Source organism: Tetrao urogallus, assembly GCF_951394365.1.
Source record: "Tetrao urogallus genome assembly, chromosome: 20".
NCBI lineage: Eukaryota > Metazoa > Chordata > Aves > Galliformes > Phasianidae > Tetrao > Tetrao urogallus.
This window is the reverse complement of record NC_136833.1, coordinates 7008057-7023579: the sequence shown is the minus strand read 5'-3', so window position 1 is coordinate 7023579 and position 15523 is coordinate 7008057. Positions and strand designations below refer to the sequence as shown.

Sequence of the window (15523 nt, the reverse complement as noted above, 5' to 3'; positions counted from 1 at the left end):
GCGGCCCCGCAGCGCTCAGCCCCAGGCAGTGACGGCCCCCGGCGGGGAGGTGAGCCGCTGCGGGGGAGCCTCGCGGTGGAGGCACCGGCAGAGACCCACGCAGGAGGCCGGAGGAGCCCCGCAGGAGACTCCATAGCAGTCAGGAGACCGCGGGACGCCTCAGCCCCTGCCATCCCGTACAGCCCCGCCCCACTCCAGGCTCTGCGCGCGGACGCAGCCCCTCCGACCCAGCTCCGGTCCCGTCCCTCCCCCCGCCGGGTACCGCTGCCGGCCCCGCTCACCGCGGCCATGTGCCCGTGCGACCCACGTGGCCGGAAGCGGCCGCTCTGCGCGGGGCGGGGAGTGCGGGAGGCGCTGGGCGCGGCGCTGCTGCCCCCTCGTGGCTGGCGGTGGGAACCGCGAGTTCGGGACTGCCGGGAGCGTTCCACCGAAATGCTGTTTAGCTGGGCTGGAGAAAGACTCAACCCTGCTATGCAAACCCGTCATGAAGCGAGCAATAAATTCCGCGTTGCTCGTCTCGTCTGCAGTGCAGCTGCTGAAAGAATGCGTGATCAGGGCCCAAACTTGGGGCCTGTAACCTGCTCTGCTAGGAAAGCAAAGTAGCTGCTGAGGTCTGAATGTGGCCAAAGTAGGAAAAAGAAATAACGGTGGTGAACACAAAGCAGGTCGCTGTTCAGGTTTCTGCACAAGCCAGAGCTATGCACGTGTAGTTCAGCGCTGCACGATGTCCATCTGCACCTTTCCCTACATCTGTGATCACACAGCCCAGCCTTGTGAGCAACCTCAGTTCCCGTTGCACAAATCGCACCTTAAGCTAAGGAAGGAATCCTTCAGTACTTCACACTACAGCGGGTGCAGAGCTACCAGTGCTCCCTAAGGCACAGAGCAGCCAGAACTCGGCCTTCCCAGACTTGGGTTTTCTCCATCAGCTCTCCATACATCAGAGATATCAGGCATGGCAGCAGTGAGACACCCAACACAGCCCTCCTCCCCCCTCCTCAATTCAGAAACTTGTTTAAGATTTATAGGCATCATCCCTAATTCGGTGCCATCCATTACAAGATTAAGAAATGTTTGCAAACGTAAAGGGCAAACATGACAACATTTTACCCCTTTGATGAACCTCCACGACCTACATTAAAAAAAAAACAACATCTAAATTCAAATCCCATCAAAACAGAAAATTGACACAAATTTCAATATTTATATATTTTAAATCAAAACACAATTAAATAGAGTATGCTTTAAGTACATGAATACTTGGGCATGAGAGAAATAAGTGGTGGTACATAGTACCAAAAACCTATACACAGCCTTTTTGCCTTTTTTTTTTTTTATATAGACAATACAGTGTCTCTCTATACAATCAAATATTGCAACAGAATAACACTTGCTAGTCAATCAAAATATTTGGAACACTGGAGATGATTTGAGTTCTTTTGCAAAGTGATTTTTTGCACAAGTTCAAAGCAATCATGAGTAAAATAAGAAACCCAAAGTAGAAGTGTTGTATGCTAAAAGTGCAGCGATGTAACAGAGTTACACACAGTGCCTTTGATACTCTGTAAAAATCAATTCGCTGGGAGAAATGGAGGTGCTGCCTCAAGCTGTGGCTTTACTTAAAGGTTTTGTATGTTGCAAGTATTGACAGTGTGAGGAAAAAGGCAGTCGGAGGTCATTGAAGTTATTTTCCTTTGTAAACCAAACATCTGGAATTAGATACTATGTTGTTTGAGGACAACAAGCTATGCAGAATGGCAGTAACACATGGCAGCAATTACTTTTTTCCTCGCTCAGGGGATGGAAAGAAAAAAAAAAAGGAGCAGTCTAGCGGGTAGAATCTCCTCAAAACATGGTGTGCATTCACAGCCGAGGCTCAGAGCAGAAGGGTGCGCAAGCAGGAGATTTAAGTCTGCTCGAGTCTGCTGTGTTAGAAGCAGGAGATGAATGTAAGTGTGCCATTGTCAGAGCTTGACAAGAAGAGTTACACCGTCCAGGCTTTGCTCCTCCTCATTCTACGCTGCCTTCAAAGTTAATGCAGTTATGAAGTAAAATACATTTATCTTACAGTTGAATACTCATCTATTTCAAGTAAGGAAAATTAAAAACTTAGAGATTTTTAGGTCATTCACTGCCAAATGAATTCACCATTTCAGGTTTGCTCCTCCAATGGCCAACGTCAGGGACACTTTCCATGGCCTCTGCAGTTACGTGTCACAAAATCACTGGCTGCAGAACCAGAAACTACAGCAAAACTCTCCCCTCCTTGTTGCGGCTTGTGTCCCCTTCCAGATATTTTGCTTAGGAGTCTTTTTGAGACAGGGTCAAGTAGTTGTGAAGCTGATCACAGTTTTTCAGTGACACGTTCAGCAATGATCTCTTCATCTCTAAAAACCATCATGCTAAATGCCACATACAACAGGAAAAAGTGTTTCTTCACGCTCTACAGTGGAGGTATGGGATTGCTTCTTTTTAATTCTTCCTTATAAACGAGGGAGTTATCAGCAGTTGGAGTAACAGTGCTTTGTTTTTATTGGCTGTGTTAAAGAATCCACCAAATGGGAAAGTTCACTCATTCTCAAAGCAGAAAACCAGATTTCCTGTTCTGGCATTCCTAAAATCATAGCTGGAAAAGGAAGAGCAGGGTTAGAGTTCATCATACCCTAAAACACACACAGCAGTCACTCAATAGAGAGACATTTCGTGCTCACAGATGTTAAAGCCAGGTATGCTTACGAGTTTGGGAAAGAAAGAAAAGCTACTCTCAGTCTTCAGCTTACAGAAACATGCTTAACTGAATCGAGAACATGTGCAGCCACTTGACATTTCCCAGTATTGTGCTGAGTGACCTTTTCATCTGGTCAGACTGGAATTACGTGATTTGTAGCCAAGCTGTCAGGTGAAATTACTGTGGCAAGTCATTTAAACAGAACTGCTGCAGAAAAATCAAAAGTCACATAGTAAAACTATGGGCCAGCGATTGGAGCCCAGTCTGTAGGCACCAACATGCATCAAACACCAACATGCAACACTAAACTGCTTATCAACATGGCTGCACTCACACAGAGCCGCTGAAGATATGTTACAAAACTCCTACAGCACTGTACGCAGGCTGAAAGGAGTCCAGCACTCGGTTCTTCACACCATACAAGTCTGAACTGCTGGCAGCGTGCATTCAGAGGCACCAGGAAAGCAAGCAAGAGCTCTGCTCCTCCCACACCTTGGCTCAGGCCAGTCGGAGGCGTGCATCCTTCCACCTCTTACCTTCGTGCCCTTCTCTGAGCGCTGCTCGCAGTGTGCCTGCTGCATGACATCATTGACTATCATCTTCGCTATCCGCCAGGCCATCTCTTCTTGAGCCTGCCGTGGGAAAAACATCCCCAACACATGGAATTGTTAAATGAGAACGCAGCATTCTCAGCATCATTCCCATTCTCAGCCTCAGACACGCAGTTAACATTCACAACACAGTGACTTGTAAGCAGATCTTCCCTTGATGCAAATGGACTTGGCTTCCACACACTGCATTCAATCCAACTAATAGGAATATTTACTGCTTAATACAATTTGGTGAATTTTTTATACTTCTCCAAACCCCTCCAGAGGGGAGAAATGCAGCCTGTAACCCATGTACAGCGATCACAGCAAAAAGCATAAAACATGAGCGCTGCCACTCTTCATAAAGATACTGTAATAAAACCCTGTTGACTGTAAGCACATTGTTGATGTTATCAGTTAAACCATCAAGCACTGGTGGGGGGGACAAAAAGAACCCCACACCATCTCACAGGTGTGAGGTATTTGGTACACAGCCTGAGAGTTCTGACTGCTGTTATCAGAGACAGAGAAACAGCCAGGATTAAGAACCTGAACACTTCACTTCCCTAATCTGGACTGTGAAGTGTGCCACGAGGAGCAGATAGAAGAGGACACACCTCATCCGTGTTTCCTTGAACCCACTTCTTCATTGCTTGTGAAAACATGGACCCTAGTTGAGACAAAAAAAAGAGCTGTATTAGCAAGCTCTGTGGCACATCCTTATTGGAGCTACTTCCCCCTACATTTCTGAACGGCCTGCGCTGCTGGTGGCAGAGAACACCAGAGAGGCATGAAAGACAGGGGAACAGAGGGAGCCATGGTTCTCTTGGCAGCAAGTCCAAATCATTCCTTTTTACCAGAAAGCAGAGTTGAAAAGCAGAATTAACAGCAGATCCTAAAGTGGAAGGGAAGCACGCGGTGAGCTGAGGCTCTTTTTCATTTTGAGACCAAACCTCTGAAGGTTTGATCAGCTCAGCTGCAAGAGGCTTTCAGCCCTGCCACGTTCCATGGAGAGCTCCAGCTCCACCGGGCTGCTCTACTCCCAGCTGGACGAGAGAAGCAGCACTTGGCTAGAGAACATAGCTGGAGATGGGCTTTGCCTCAGAACAGGACAATTCCCTAAGCATCTCCGTTTGGCACTAAACAGAGCTGGACAGAGTCGAGAATCATCTTGACTGAAGTAAGGAAAAGTTCTGTGGATGTTTACTGACACTGAAAGCAAACCTTTTGATTTTTTGACATCAGGCTCCGGCTCAGATTCTCTGATAAACTGCCCCAGGTCACTGACTCGTCCAAATGTCATCTTCCTGAAGAGAGAAGGAAGAATGGAACCACAGAGTTTCCAAGACAACTTCAGCACAGGGAAAGTCACCCATCAGGAAAACAAGAGATCAGTACTATACAGACCCGTGTCAGAAAATTTGGCATTTTACCAGTTACCATTTCCACCTAAAATTGATACACTGGGGGAAAAAAAAATCTCCCTTCCTGTATATCTGAACATAAGAGTTTATATTTAAAATTATTCTAGAAACTTGAAGTAGGCAAATACTTCTGTGACTCAATCCTATCAGCAGGCAGCACCAGCAAGTGCTCTACAGAATTATAAACCATTACTAAGGAGAAAACAGCTTACAGTACTTAAGGGAACAGAAGAGTGGTAAGGAATAGAAAAGCAAAGTAGCTACAGAAACAAATTTCTGCATGAGACCCACAGGGCAAAAGAGATTTATAATGACAGCTTAAACAGAAAAACAGCAGCGCAACCTACTAATGAAGCACAAGCCTTTCTCCTTTATGGAAGCAGGGAGAAATCAAAGCTCTACATTACAGCATCAAATGCATTTTTTTTTTCTGTTGAAATCCAAATAGGAGCTGCTTTGCTGTATTTTGACTCCAAGAGGAGTAACAGCTGGAGGAAATCCTAATGCAAGTATTTCTGGCTGCCATTCTGGCCAGAGCAATGTTCACTACAACACTGGTGTTCGAACACACTAACTACAGAAATTTACTTTCAGACACTAAGATACACTAAGACTGCAACATTTTGTATCTTTGTGCATTCTCAGTGCAGAAGGACATGGCAAAAATGAGAACAACATGAAACACGTGCTAGGAAGAACGAGACACTGAACCTTACCCTGCATACGTGCGTTGATATAAAGATTCTGGATCCAGACTCGCAGCATCTACAATTATTGCTTCATCAAAATTTTTCAGGATTTTAACATTAGCCTTTTTGACATTGGACTAGAAACAAGAATTCTCAGTATTAGTGCCCAGTGCAAACAACTAGTAGCTTCTTAACACTTAATTACTACTTCAGAGCTTTTACACTGAGGTAAACCTCCAGACATCTCTATACAAGCACAAGAGAATTAGAGAGCATCTCCACTAAGGTGAGCTCCTCATGCAGCACAACACTGTTTATAAACAGAGGATGATAGTTACACAAACAGAGCCACCAGGCACAACGTGCAGGTCAGCACACACATACAGATAGCAGGCTGCTAGCTAAGCATTATCAGCCCAACAGATCTGCGTGTGCATGGCCATTATTTGTTTGCCTCACTCATCCCTCACACGTCCTTGGTGAGCAACTCCCCAACACTGTGCTTCCCCCAGAAACAGAGAACAATATTTATCTTTTGGTCTGGAGCACTTATATGAGATTATGAAAAAAAAAATAAGGAAACATTTGAGCACCAGCAGGGAGAACACAAATGCACAGCAATCTACAAGCACCTCAGCTCAGAACAAACACTACAGCAGCTGCCTGGCAATCTCCTTTCCTGCTGGTCTGTGTAAGTGCTGTTCGTTATGCAGAAACATGCAGAGCACTGGAGATTCTCCTACTCAGATAAGTAAGAACGTACAGCACAAAGCACAGCATTTCCTAAATCCTCCAAGCAAGTCAGTTGCAAGCAGTTTCTCCTCCTCTTTCTATCAGGCAGCAGGATAATTCAAGATGGTCAGAACACAGATTTTGCTCCCATTTCACCAGGAAGGACAAAATTAGTGAAAGCAGAAGTGCTGCTTCCAGGTTGCTGGAAACACAGCATGTCAGGATTGCTGGTCCACATACCAGATTAAGCCCCCTGGTAGCACTGCAGCATTCACTAAAAGCAATTCAGCAGAAGCAGATCCTGCTTGGCTTTTCTGCTCTCAGCTGGGCCTGCACTTGCAAGCTGGCCTGGTTACAGATAAACTAGAATCTGCTCATCTTTTCCCTTGCCCACATTTGAATTACAAAAAGCTAGAATTTTTGGAACAGACAACCCTTGGTTGAAGGGTTTCCCTGATGTTATTTGGATGGTTGCAGAATGGGATGTGCTCCACTGCCTGTGTCTTAAGTCAGGCCCATGGAGGAACATGGTTCTCAGGAAGCAGCACCCAAAAAGGTAATACCAAAAGATGCTGACCCACAACCAGGGCACTGCACAGGGCAGATACCTTTCCTGTGTCACTGAGATGTGCACTGCGTAAAGCCAACAGAAACCAAGTCACATTCTTGTTTCTACACAGTGCTGCAAAGGGAGAAGCACACAGCTCCAGTTAGGGCTGATCAACTATCAGGGTGCCCTGCCCAGCAATGCCAACATGACTGCAGCATTCACCAGAAAGGAATCAAAACAGCTCCTACCTGGGAGGCAGAGCCATCCGAGCCCCCTATGGAATCACTGTCCGGAGAGCCACCAGGCCCTTGAATACTCAGTGCAATGTTTCCTCCTGGAAATTCATCTCCTCGAACTGAATGGATAAGATCATTCAAGTATTTGTAATAAAGGTTGCTGGACAAGAAACCAGGCAAAAAAACCTGAGAGACAGAAGAAGTCCTCTTTAATCAAGGCTGTCCTGCACAATTCCCATAGGTCTCTTGTAGAACAGAAGGGACACACGAACACCTCAGCCCTTGTGTGGGTGGCACACGCGTTCCCACAAGGAATTAAGCTGGATTAGCTATGCATTACTTTCAGTTCTGCTGCAAAATGAAACAAATTGCTAGACAGTAACCAGAGCCCCACAACCAGGAACTGAAACTCAGACTTTTTTTTCCCCCTCAGGAAAGGCCTGAGCACCCAGCAGGCTCACAGCCATTTTGCTACAATGCTCAAAACCACACCATGCCATCTTTTCAAGTCAGGCTGGGGAAAACATGCTAGCGAACTTCACTAATACTGCTGTATTACCTATGCAAACAGGAAGTCATTAAAACAACAGGACGAGGCAAAGATGCTAAAAGAAATGCCTGACACTGCAGAAATCTCCCCATCATCTCTACTAACTGCCAAAACCTGTCTGAAGGAGGTGTCTCACCGTCTCCATGGTAGTCCAGGCCTGCCGTAGGGGAGTAGTGAAACAGTTAGGGAGAGGCCCACCTTCCCTGCAGATGTTGGATTCAATCTCTAACCTCACAGAGTCATCAAACCCAAGAGGATGCGTGGCTTGAAGGGAGAAGTACCTGCAGCACCAGACAGGAGAAGACAACACGAAAGGTTTTGCAAAGTTTTGCCACTGCTGAATACCTGCCCCTTTTCCACCAGAGGCCTTTAACGCCACTGCAGCCACTAGATGGTGCTGGCTTCAAAACGCATGCACAGCTCCTATCAACTAAGGGCAAGGAGGAAAAAAGTCTCCAGTTCATAGAAACAGCTTTGATAAAGCCTTTCCCTGAAGGTAGGGATAGAACAAACAAAGCACAGTGTGATCATCAGTGAGCAGAGCCTGACACACAGCTCTGTAACAGAGAAACAGGAATGAAGCAGAAAATATCCATAACTGTGAAGCAGCATTTGCTCATTAAAAACTGAGTTTGTTAATGAAGGGGGGAGGGGGAAGGGGTGGAACCAACACAAGCAAGTTCTTTCCTTCTTCAACTTTTACTTCATATTAGAATAGGTTGCCAGCAAGCTTCTGATAACAAGCCTCACAATTAGGCTTCCAGAAGCAGTTCTTATGTCCATCCTCCAGCAGCACTAAGCTGAAACCCAAAATAAAGAAGTAACACTACTGAAGTCTGGACATTTCCTTAAAAAAAAAATCTTTTGAAACATTAAAAACAAGCTCTGTGTTGCTTTTACTATGTATGGTGAAAGCACTCGTAGTCCACGTGTAATGGCTAAGAGAATCGGAAAGTTAGATTCTTCTGCACTTACACATCTGCTTTAGCAATCAAGTCCTTAGAATTCTGGTTTTTTGTTTAAAGAACAAAGTCTTTATAAGGATTTTCTCCTTACATGTGAGGAAAACTCTGTGTTTTTGTGCACACGCACAGAGGCCATCTAAATAACATTTCAGCAAAGCAGTGCACAGCTGCAGAGCACCGTCTGCAAATTAAAAGCTCCTCTCTCACTGTGCAACACAGAAGTATAAGGACAAAATCAGAGCTTCAGAAAGGTAACTGTTGAACTCCCTCACTTGTCATATAAAATCATGGCGTCATTCTGTGCTTCTTGCCCATCATACTGGCCTTTTTTGGCAGCAAGTTGAGACTGGAAGTTATCTGCTGCCAACCAGAACTGCAATACATTGACTGCATCTTCCTTCTCCATGTACTAGAAGGGAAAATTAAAAAAACAAAGTTTCAGCAAGCAACTACAATTAACACAAACCCATCCCATCCCACTGCTTATTTGCACTGCATGACAGACAGACAAGAATCTGTTTTCATGCTATGCTGGTGCAGGACCACACAACAATCATTCAACCTACCACTTCAGCCCAGTCTGTATTGGAGCTTTCAAGGAACAAGTTATTCTCTATCAAATAGAAAGGGACAAGAAATACAAGCCCAAAACCTAACACCCACCTCAGAGAAGTAGAACAGAGCTGATTCACAGAAAAGTATGTCAGCCAGATAAACAGTCCCACTGGTCAGCACCTCGATCTGGTATTTACAGAAATGATGACTTCGCAGGAACTCACTAAAGTGCCTGCAGGCAGAGCAACAATTTGTTATTAAGGGTCAACAGCATTAAATGCACTTTGTGAACCAGTTCCCTCTTGCCCCAGAAGCCTTCAGTCAGACAGAAACAGCACAGGGTACACAAACAACGTGAGAACAACACACAGAGTGCAGTAATATCACACAAACACAACTTCAGCAAGCAATCCCAAGAGCAGATTTGCAGGCAGAGATCTGAACACAGTTACAAGTGCAGAAGACACCATACAATGTTTTAAGTCTTCATAAGCATTTTTAATGGGACCACCTTTTGCAAAGGACAACGCACACCACTTACTCTTGTTCCATTGCATTAAACACTATGGACTGTGCTGTAACAAAGCAGTTAGGATCCACTTGTCCATCTTCCCCACAGATTTTTGCTGTAAAGAAAGAACAGCTTAGTTGTAACGCACAGTTGGTTTACTGGCTTGAAAGATGAGCAATGGCTAGTTCATGAAATACTGCACTTCAAACCTGCTGGAATCAGCTGGCCCTGACCATGCAAAAAGGCCTTTCAAGAGACACTGGCTCTACTTTCTGAAGATTCCAGAAATAGATCATTACGTGGAAGCTCTAAAATTAATAAGCAGAATGCAGTCTTACCAACTATGTCATTTCTCATCGCTTCTGTAACAGGTATTGGTTTAGCAGCATCTGGAGAAATATATTTGGTAAAAGTACTAACTGCATCCCGTTCTATACCTACAAGAAAGAAACACAGGATCAAACTCTGCATTACCAGCACACGTCTAAAAAGGAGTGAACGACAAACAAACACCTGCTCTTCAGAAAAGCGAGCATCTGACCAGCAGTGACAGCCTCCTTCCCACGAAGCTTTCAGCTCCTTACTCCACACTTTGCTATCAGCAAGCTGCTGTGGCTGTGCTGTCTCCAGCCAGGCCACAACAAAGCTAGCACAGACTTTCTAGTGAGGAGGACCGCAGCAGCGTAGCTCCAAATTCCCTACCACCAAACAGAAGAGGGCCCTTATCCTCAGCTGCTCCCCTCAGCCCCAGCAGTCACACCTCTGCTTTCTAGAGCATCACTGTTTGCTTAAGATGCTTTGGGGCTGAGGTTATGTATTCTGAAGGGATATGACAAATAACTACGTGAGAATGGCAAACAGTAAGAGAAAGGGATGCAACACAAGGAAACAGTTGAGCAAACAAAAGGAACCACTATGAAGAAAGGAGTGTTTCCTTTTTGACTGCAGACTTGCATAAAATGAAGGAGGACTGAGTAGATGCAGAGTAAAGAAACAGGTTATTGTGCATGTAGCTTACTATGAAAAACAAGTATTTCAAGGGCATCCTTACTTCCAGTAGCCTCTGAAGAGGTGGACTCCAAATGAGAATAATCAGTTACAAGGGAAGGAACTCTATCAAATAAATCCAAGAATAAGAACAGTACGTTCCATACAACATTCCTACAAGTCTTTTCTAACGAACACGTAGGTACTAATGCTTTTGTAACCAATTTTATGTTACACAGGATATTTACCTTCCATGGAAAGTTCATCATCAGTTCTCAGCCCCACTCTCCCAAATTTCCTACAATTCTCTTAAGTCGTGGAGTGGGATGAGTGAGGAAACACCAGACAGTGCAACGTTCATCTTTGTTTCTTATGGCCACACGCAGAGGATCAGAGTATGTAATGACTTTTCATCAGCAGCACATTTATTTTTAAACAACCAGTAAAAATACACAGCGCTTACATTGACTATCAGCTTACACAGCGACTTACTGACATACAAAATGATTTCCCTCCTCACAGCATCACACCACGCTTATTAAGACGAGATGAGCACCCAGACAGCTCATCTTGCACATTCCCCACCTTTTTCAAAACAGAGAACACACACCACTTACTTTTCATTAGTTTTCCTGACAAGTCTTTCAGTGCAGATGAGGGACTGTTTCTATTTGATACTGTAAGCTTGGAAGATTCTTGATGGTCAGCTGGAACAGAATGTGTCCCTGTCTCGGATTTTCTTAGACAAAGGACGCTGGTATCGTCGCTCTCCTGACCTGAGAGCACGTGGTTCCGGCTGTTGCGAGTTCTGTCGTTCTTGTCTGGAGTCACTGATCTGGTCCTGAGCAGATGGACAGTGCTAGCATCCTCCAGTCTCTCCTCAAGCAACCCAGGGGGAGAAGAAGATGCAATTTCCTGCTGCTTTGAGGGCGACACCGGCTCTGCCAGCGAACTCTGCTTAACTGTGTTCAGGCTGTGTGCTCTTATACGGGACCACGTCGTGGAGTGAAAGCTCTCAGCCTCTAACCAAAACTTAACCAAGTGTTCCATCCTGCGCAGTTCCATAAACTGGATAAAATAAGGGAGGGCTACACTGTCCTGCAGAACTTGTTCAAGGGTCTTCGAAAGGCTTGATTTGGTCTCTTGGGCCTGATAATTCAGACACGATCTGCCTAAAGAAAAACAGCACAGGAATGACTCCATACTGTGCCACAGACGTTTGTATTCAATAGAAAAACACAGGCAGCAAAGAGATGATTCTATCTGATGGTCCACAAGGCAAAGGCATCTCTTGTAAGAGAAACCAAACAGTCAATGAACTTACTGCCTGCTCAAAATCCTTCCAGGCTAACACAGACACCACTGAAATGGCAGAGAAATGTTTCAGTTACCTACTCTGCTTGACCAAGAGATAAGGAGCACACCAGTAACGTGCAAAAGGAAAAAGAAAAGAAATTGCTGACAGTCCTGCAGAACAGATGAAGCCTTACCTAAGTCTCCGAAATGAGCAGCTTCCATGTGACTTGGCTGCTTCTTAAGGGCAGCTGTCCGACTGCTAGAAAAAGAGTCCATGTTGGCAGAGATGGCATTGATTGCCACATGGCTTGGTCCTGCAGCCTCCAGCAAGGCATGATTTCTAGTGCTTCTTTGAGGGGAATGTACAGGTACTGGAGCTGGAATTAAGACAGCAGTGATTAAAAGAAAAGGACCCTACCACCATTTCTATGCATCATCCAATGTGAAGCACTCCTGGAACAAACCAGAGGGGCTGCAGGAGTATAGCATCCCTTGGTTCTTTTAAAACATGGCTGCCTACTTGAGCCAAAAGAGCACAAAGAATTCCCTCATACAAAACTCAAACACATTAAAAGCATCAACTAATTATTGCTTGGTGACAGAGATGGAAAAAAGCAGCGTGGCACAGCGAGGCCAGTTTCAAAAGCTCATGGGAAGCTGCATTTCATTAGCATGTCAGGCAAGGACATCTCACACCTCTCCTGTTAAAAATAAGCGAGTCAGATGACACGCTATCTCAGCACTACTTCATCGTGATGCACCTCATCAAGGTGTCAGGGAAGTTGGTGTTCTTGACTTTCATGCTGCATCACTTTATTTTTATTCCCCATTTGGTGACGTGAGATGAGAGGAGCTGACGATTTCACACTTATACAGCACTGTGACAGATCACTTGAAGCAGCAGAACAGGAGGACTAAAACATCCATTACAAACACTTTAGGAGAGGTTGTTCAAAATCTAAGCATCAAAATTGCAAAGGACACAACAAATAAGCAGGGAACTTCACAAGGAATTCAGCTTAGACAAGGAGCAGCCACTCCTTGCAAGGTGACTGAGTTTTGTGATTACTCTGCATTGAAGCTCACATCTGACATAATTTCATATTGCTAGATTCAGCAGATTGGCTGGGAAAGAGTGGAGCTACGAGCACTGAAGAACAGAATCAAGTAGGGTCCATTCTGTGTTTAAGGCTTAGGCCACGTTTTGCTCAGTTGTAAGGAAGTCCTCCCAGCAGTAAAACAAAAGTGGCAAATGACAGTACAGATCTGATGCTATAAATGAAATAAATATTGATCTTACTTTTAATTGCTTTCACATCTGTGGTCTTTTCTTGTTCTTTGCCTTTCACTGTAAAACATGAAGGGAAACGTTACTGCTATTTTGAGTGATAAAAGGCATCCACCAGAGAACGAACGTGACATTTCTAACTTCAGCAAGTATCAAAGGAAGATGCAAGCCATCACCTAGTTCAAACGGATCTTAAATCTGCACATCTCAGAACTGATGGCTTTCCAAAGCTGTTGTGCTGCTTTAATTTCCAAAGCAAACCCTTCTCATTCATAAACTAAGTCTAACGAAACACACGACATTAGGATGATGATCTGGAAAGGTGCTGCCCAAGTGATTGAAGCAAGGCTAGGTTCAAGGTTACTTCAATAAACAGCACTGATGGAAAAGGATGGGACAGATGTGTTTTAAGAGCAGGGCACCAGCAGGTGCTCTCTGAGCCACAAGTCATGCCTGGAAAGAAAAGGAGAGCAGCAGTGTGTGCAGAGCCGGGAAAGGCCAAGTTAACACCCAGCTCATCCCGGAGCACTGATTCTGGACACCTCCCAAACAGATCTGTGAGTACTAACTGACTCCAATCAAACATTTACATTATAAAACATGAGGAGACATTTAAAAAAATGCTTCCAACTTCGACTGAAGTGTTTTAAATATTTTAAAGGGAACCATCAGCTCTGGTTACATAACGGGCCGCACGGCCGCACCACCACTGCCAGCCTGCATGGGGGGCGGGCAGGGCAGGATGGAGCCCTCAGGGAGATTTAAGTCGGTGGTTTCCACATTCCCAGACACAAAAAGGTTTCAGCTGCAGCCTCAAGAGATGGATTCCTTTAAACTGACCTCCTGCAGCCAAATCCAACCTGGACACGAGCAGTGACAACAACCAGCTTTTACATAACCCCGTGTGTACTGATGTGAGGGAGAGACATCACTAAGAAATCCACATTTCACATGTCTGAAATAACACTGAGCCACAACACAGACAAGGCAACCCGCATGCAGCGTTACCAACTTCCTCTCTCTTTAAGGACACAAAGAGTTCACTCATCAAACTGAACCTTAACTTCTGACAATGATTCCCACATTTCAGCAGAGGAGTCCTCCACGTGCCCACCTTCCTCTGCTCATTCCTTCCCACCAGGCACTCGGCTCCTCCCTCATTCCCCACACACTGCTGCTAATACAAAACTCCTGGGTCACACTGCCAACCTCTCTGTGCACACGCTGCTATCATTTCATTCAGAAAAAAAACCACCTGTTTTCATTTATACCCCACACTGTATCCTCTTAAAGAACAGGAGTCCAACACAACGACAGCGGAGCTTTTGTCCAGTTTTGGCCTGCGGGTCTGCAGTTTTATCATAAGCATTTATTTGCTGCTGCTCCCCCAGCTGCAGTTTGAGCTCTTATCTAAAGTACCTTTAATGCAGATAAACAAAACAATATTAATCCACATACAACCTGGATGAAAGCTCAATCATCTCCTGCCTTTAACAGTGCCTCCCTGGGTCATTCAGCTCCTGTTGTGCCTCTGAGGCCAGAGATTCTTCCACTAAAGCACGGCGCAGACACTGTTATGCACTGCAGCGCTTCTTTGGTGAGAAAGTTCTCATGGAAACCGAGGCTGTTTGATGGTTCAGCACAGGAGGAACCTTCAGTCCCTCACATCAGCTCCCCCCACACGGCAGGCGCAGCAGAAGCAGCTTGGAGCAGTTTGCTTACGGACAACACAGACGTTTAGATCTGCAGCTCCACTTCAATACGCAGACAGCCCCAAAAGGATGACGGCACTCACAAAACCCGCAGCGATTCACAACTGCTAAAATGACCCGAAGCGCGTTACTGCAGCCCCGCATTTCTGGAGCCCTGCTCGACCTGCACCGTGTAACACCCGCAAAACGACTCACGGGACCCTCCGGCGCCGATTCCCGTCGTCGTTACAAAGACCTCAGCACAGCTCGGTTCCTCTTTCCGCCGGAGCTTCGGCCGCAACGCGCAGCGCCGCGTCCCCAACAGCGCCGCACGGAGCAGCGAGGCGCCAGCGGCGCTCCGCCCGGCAGCGCCGGGAATGGCGAAGCCGCACCTCGGGGAGCCCCGCGCGGCCCGACCCAACCCCGGCCGCTCCCTCAGCTGTGCGCAGTGCCCGGGCCGCGGCCAGGAGAGCGGCACTCGGGGTTGCCCGCCCGCCTGCCCCCCCGCGGCCCTCCCCTACCTTTCCGCCTGAAGAAGGACATGGTGCCGGGGAGGGGGCAAAGCGGCCGCCGGGAGGGAGGGAGGAAGGGGCGGGGGGACGCGGGCAGCGAGCCGGGCTCCCTATGAATGAGGCGCCTTCCCCCGCCCGCCGCCGCCTCTCCCTCCGCCTCTTCCTCCCGCGGAGGCGCCAGCGGCCGCCATGTTGTCAACAACCGCCCCGCTCCCTCTT

The 15523-nt window shown here is 46.3% G+C and overlaps 1 protein-coding gene across 1 annotated transcript; it reads right to left on the bottom strand.

Moving 5' to 3' along the window:
* Positions 1-159: 159 nt before the first annotated feature.
* On the bottom strand, positions 160-15335 carry AKAP10 (A-kinase anchoring protein 10; the record flags this gene model as incomplete). Its single annotated transcript, XM_079545314.1, has 15 exons — positions 160-532; positions 3221-3360; positions 3936-3988; positions 4543-4625; positions 5459-5568; positions 6962-7135; positions 7636-7780; positions 8737-8873; positions 9128-9251; positions 9561-9645; positions 9869-9967; positions 11135-11689; positions 12008-12190; positions 13114-13161; positions 15314-15335. The coding sequence occupies 15 exons, from the start codon at positions 15333-15335 to the stop codon at positions 160-162; spliced, it is 2331 nt and encodes a 776-aa protein (XP_079401440.1).
* Between the last annotated feature and the right edge of the window lie 188 nt (positions 15336-15523).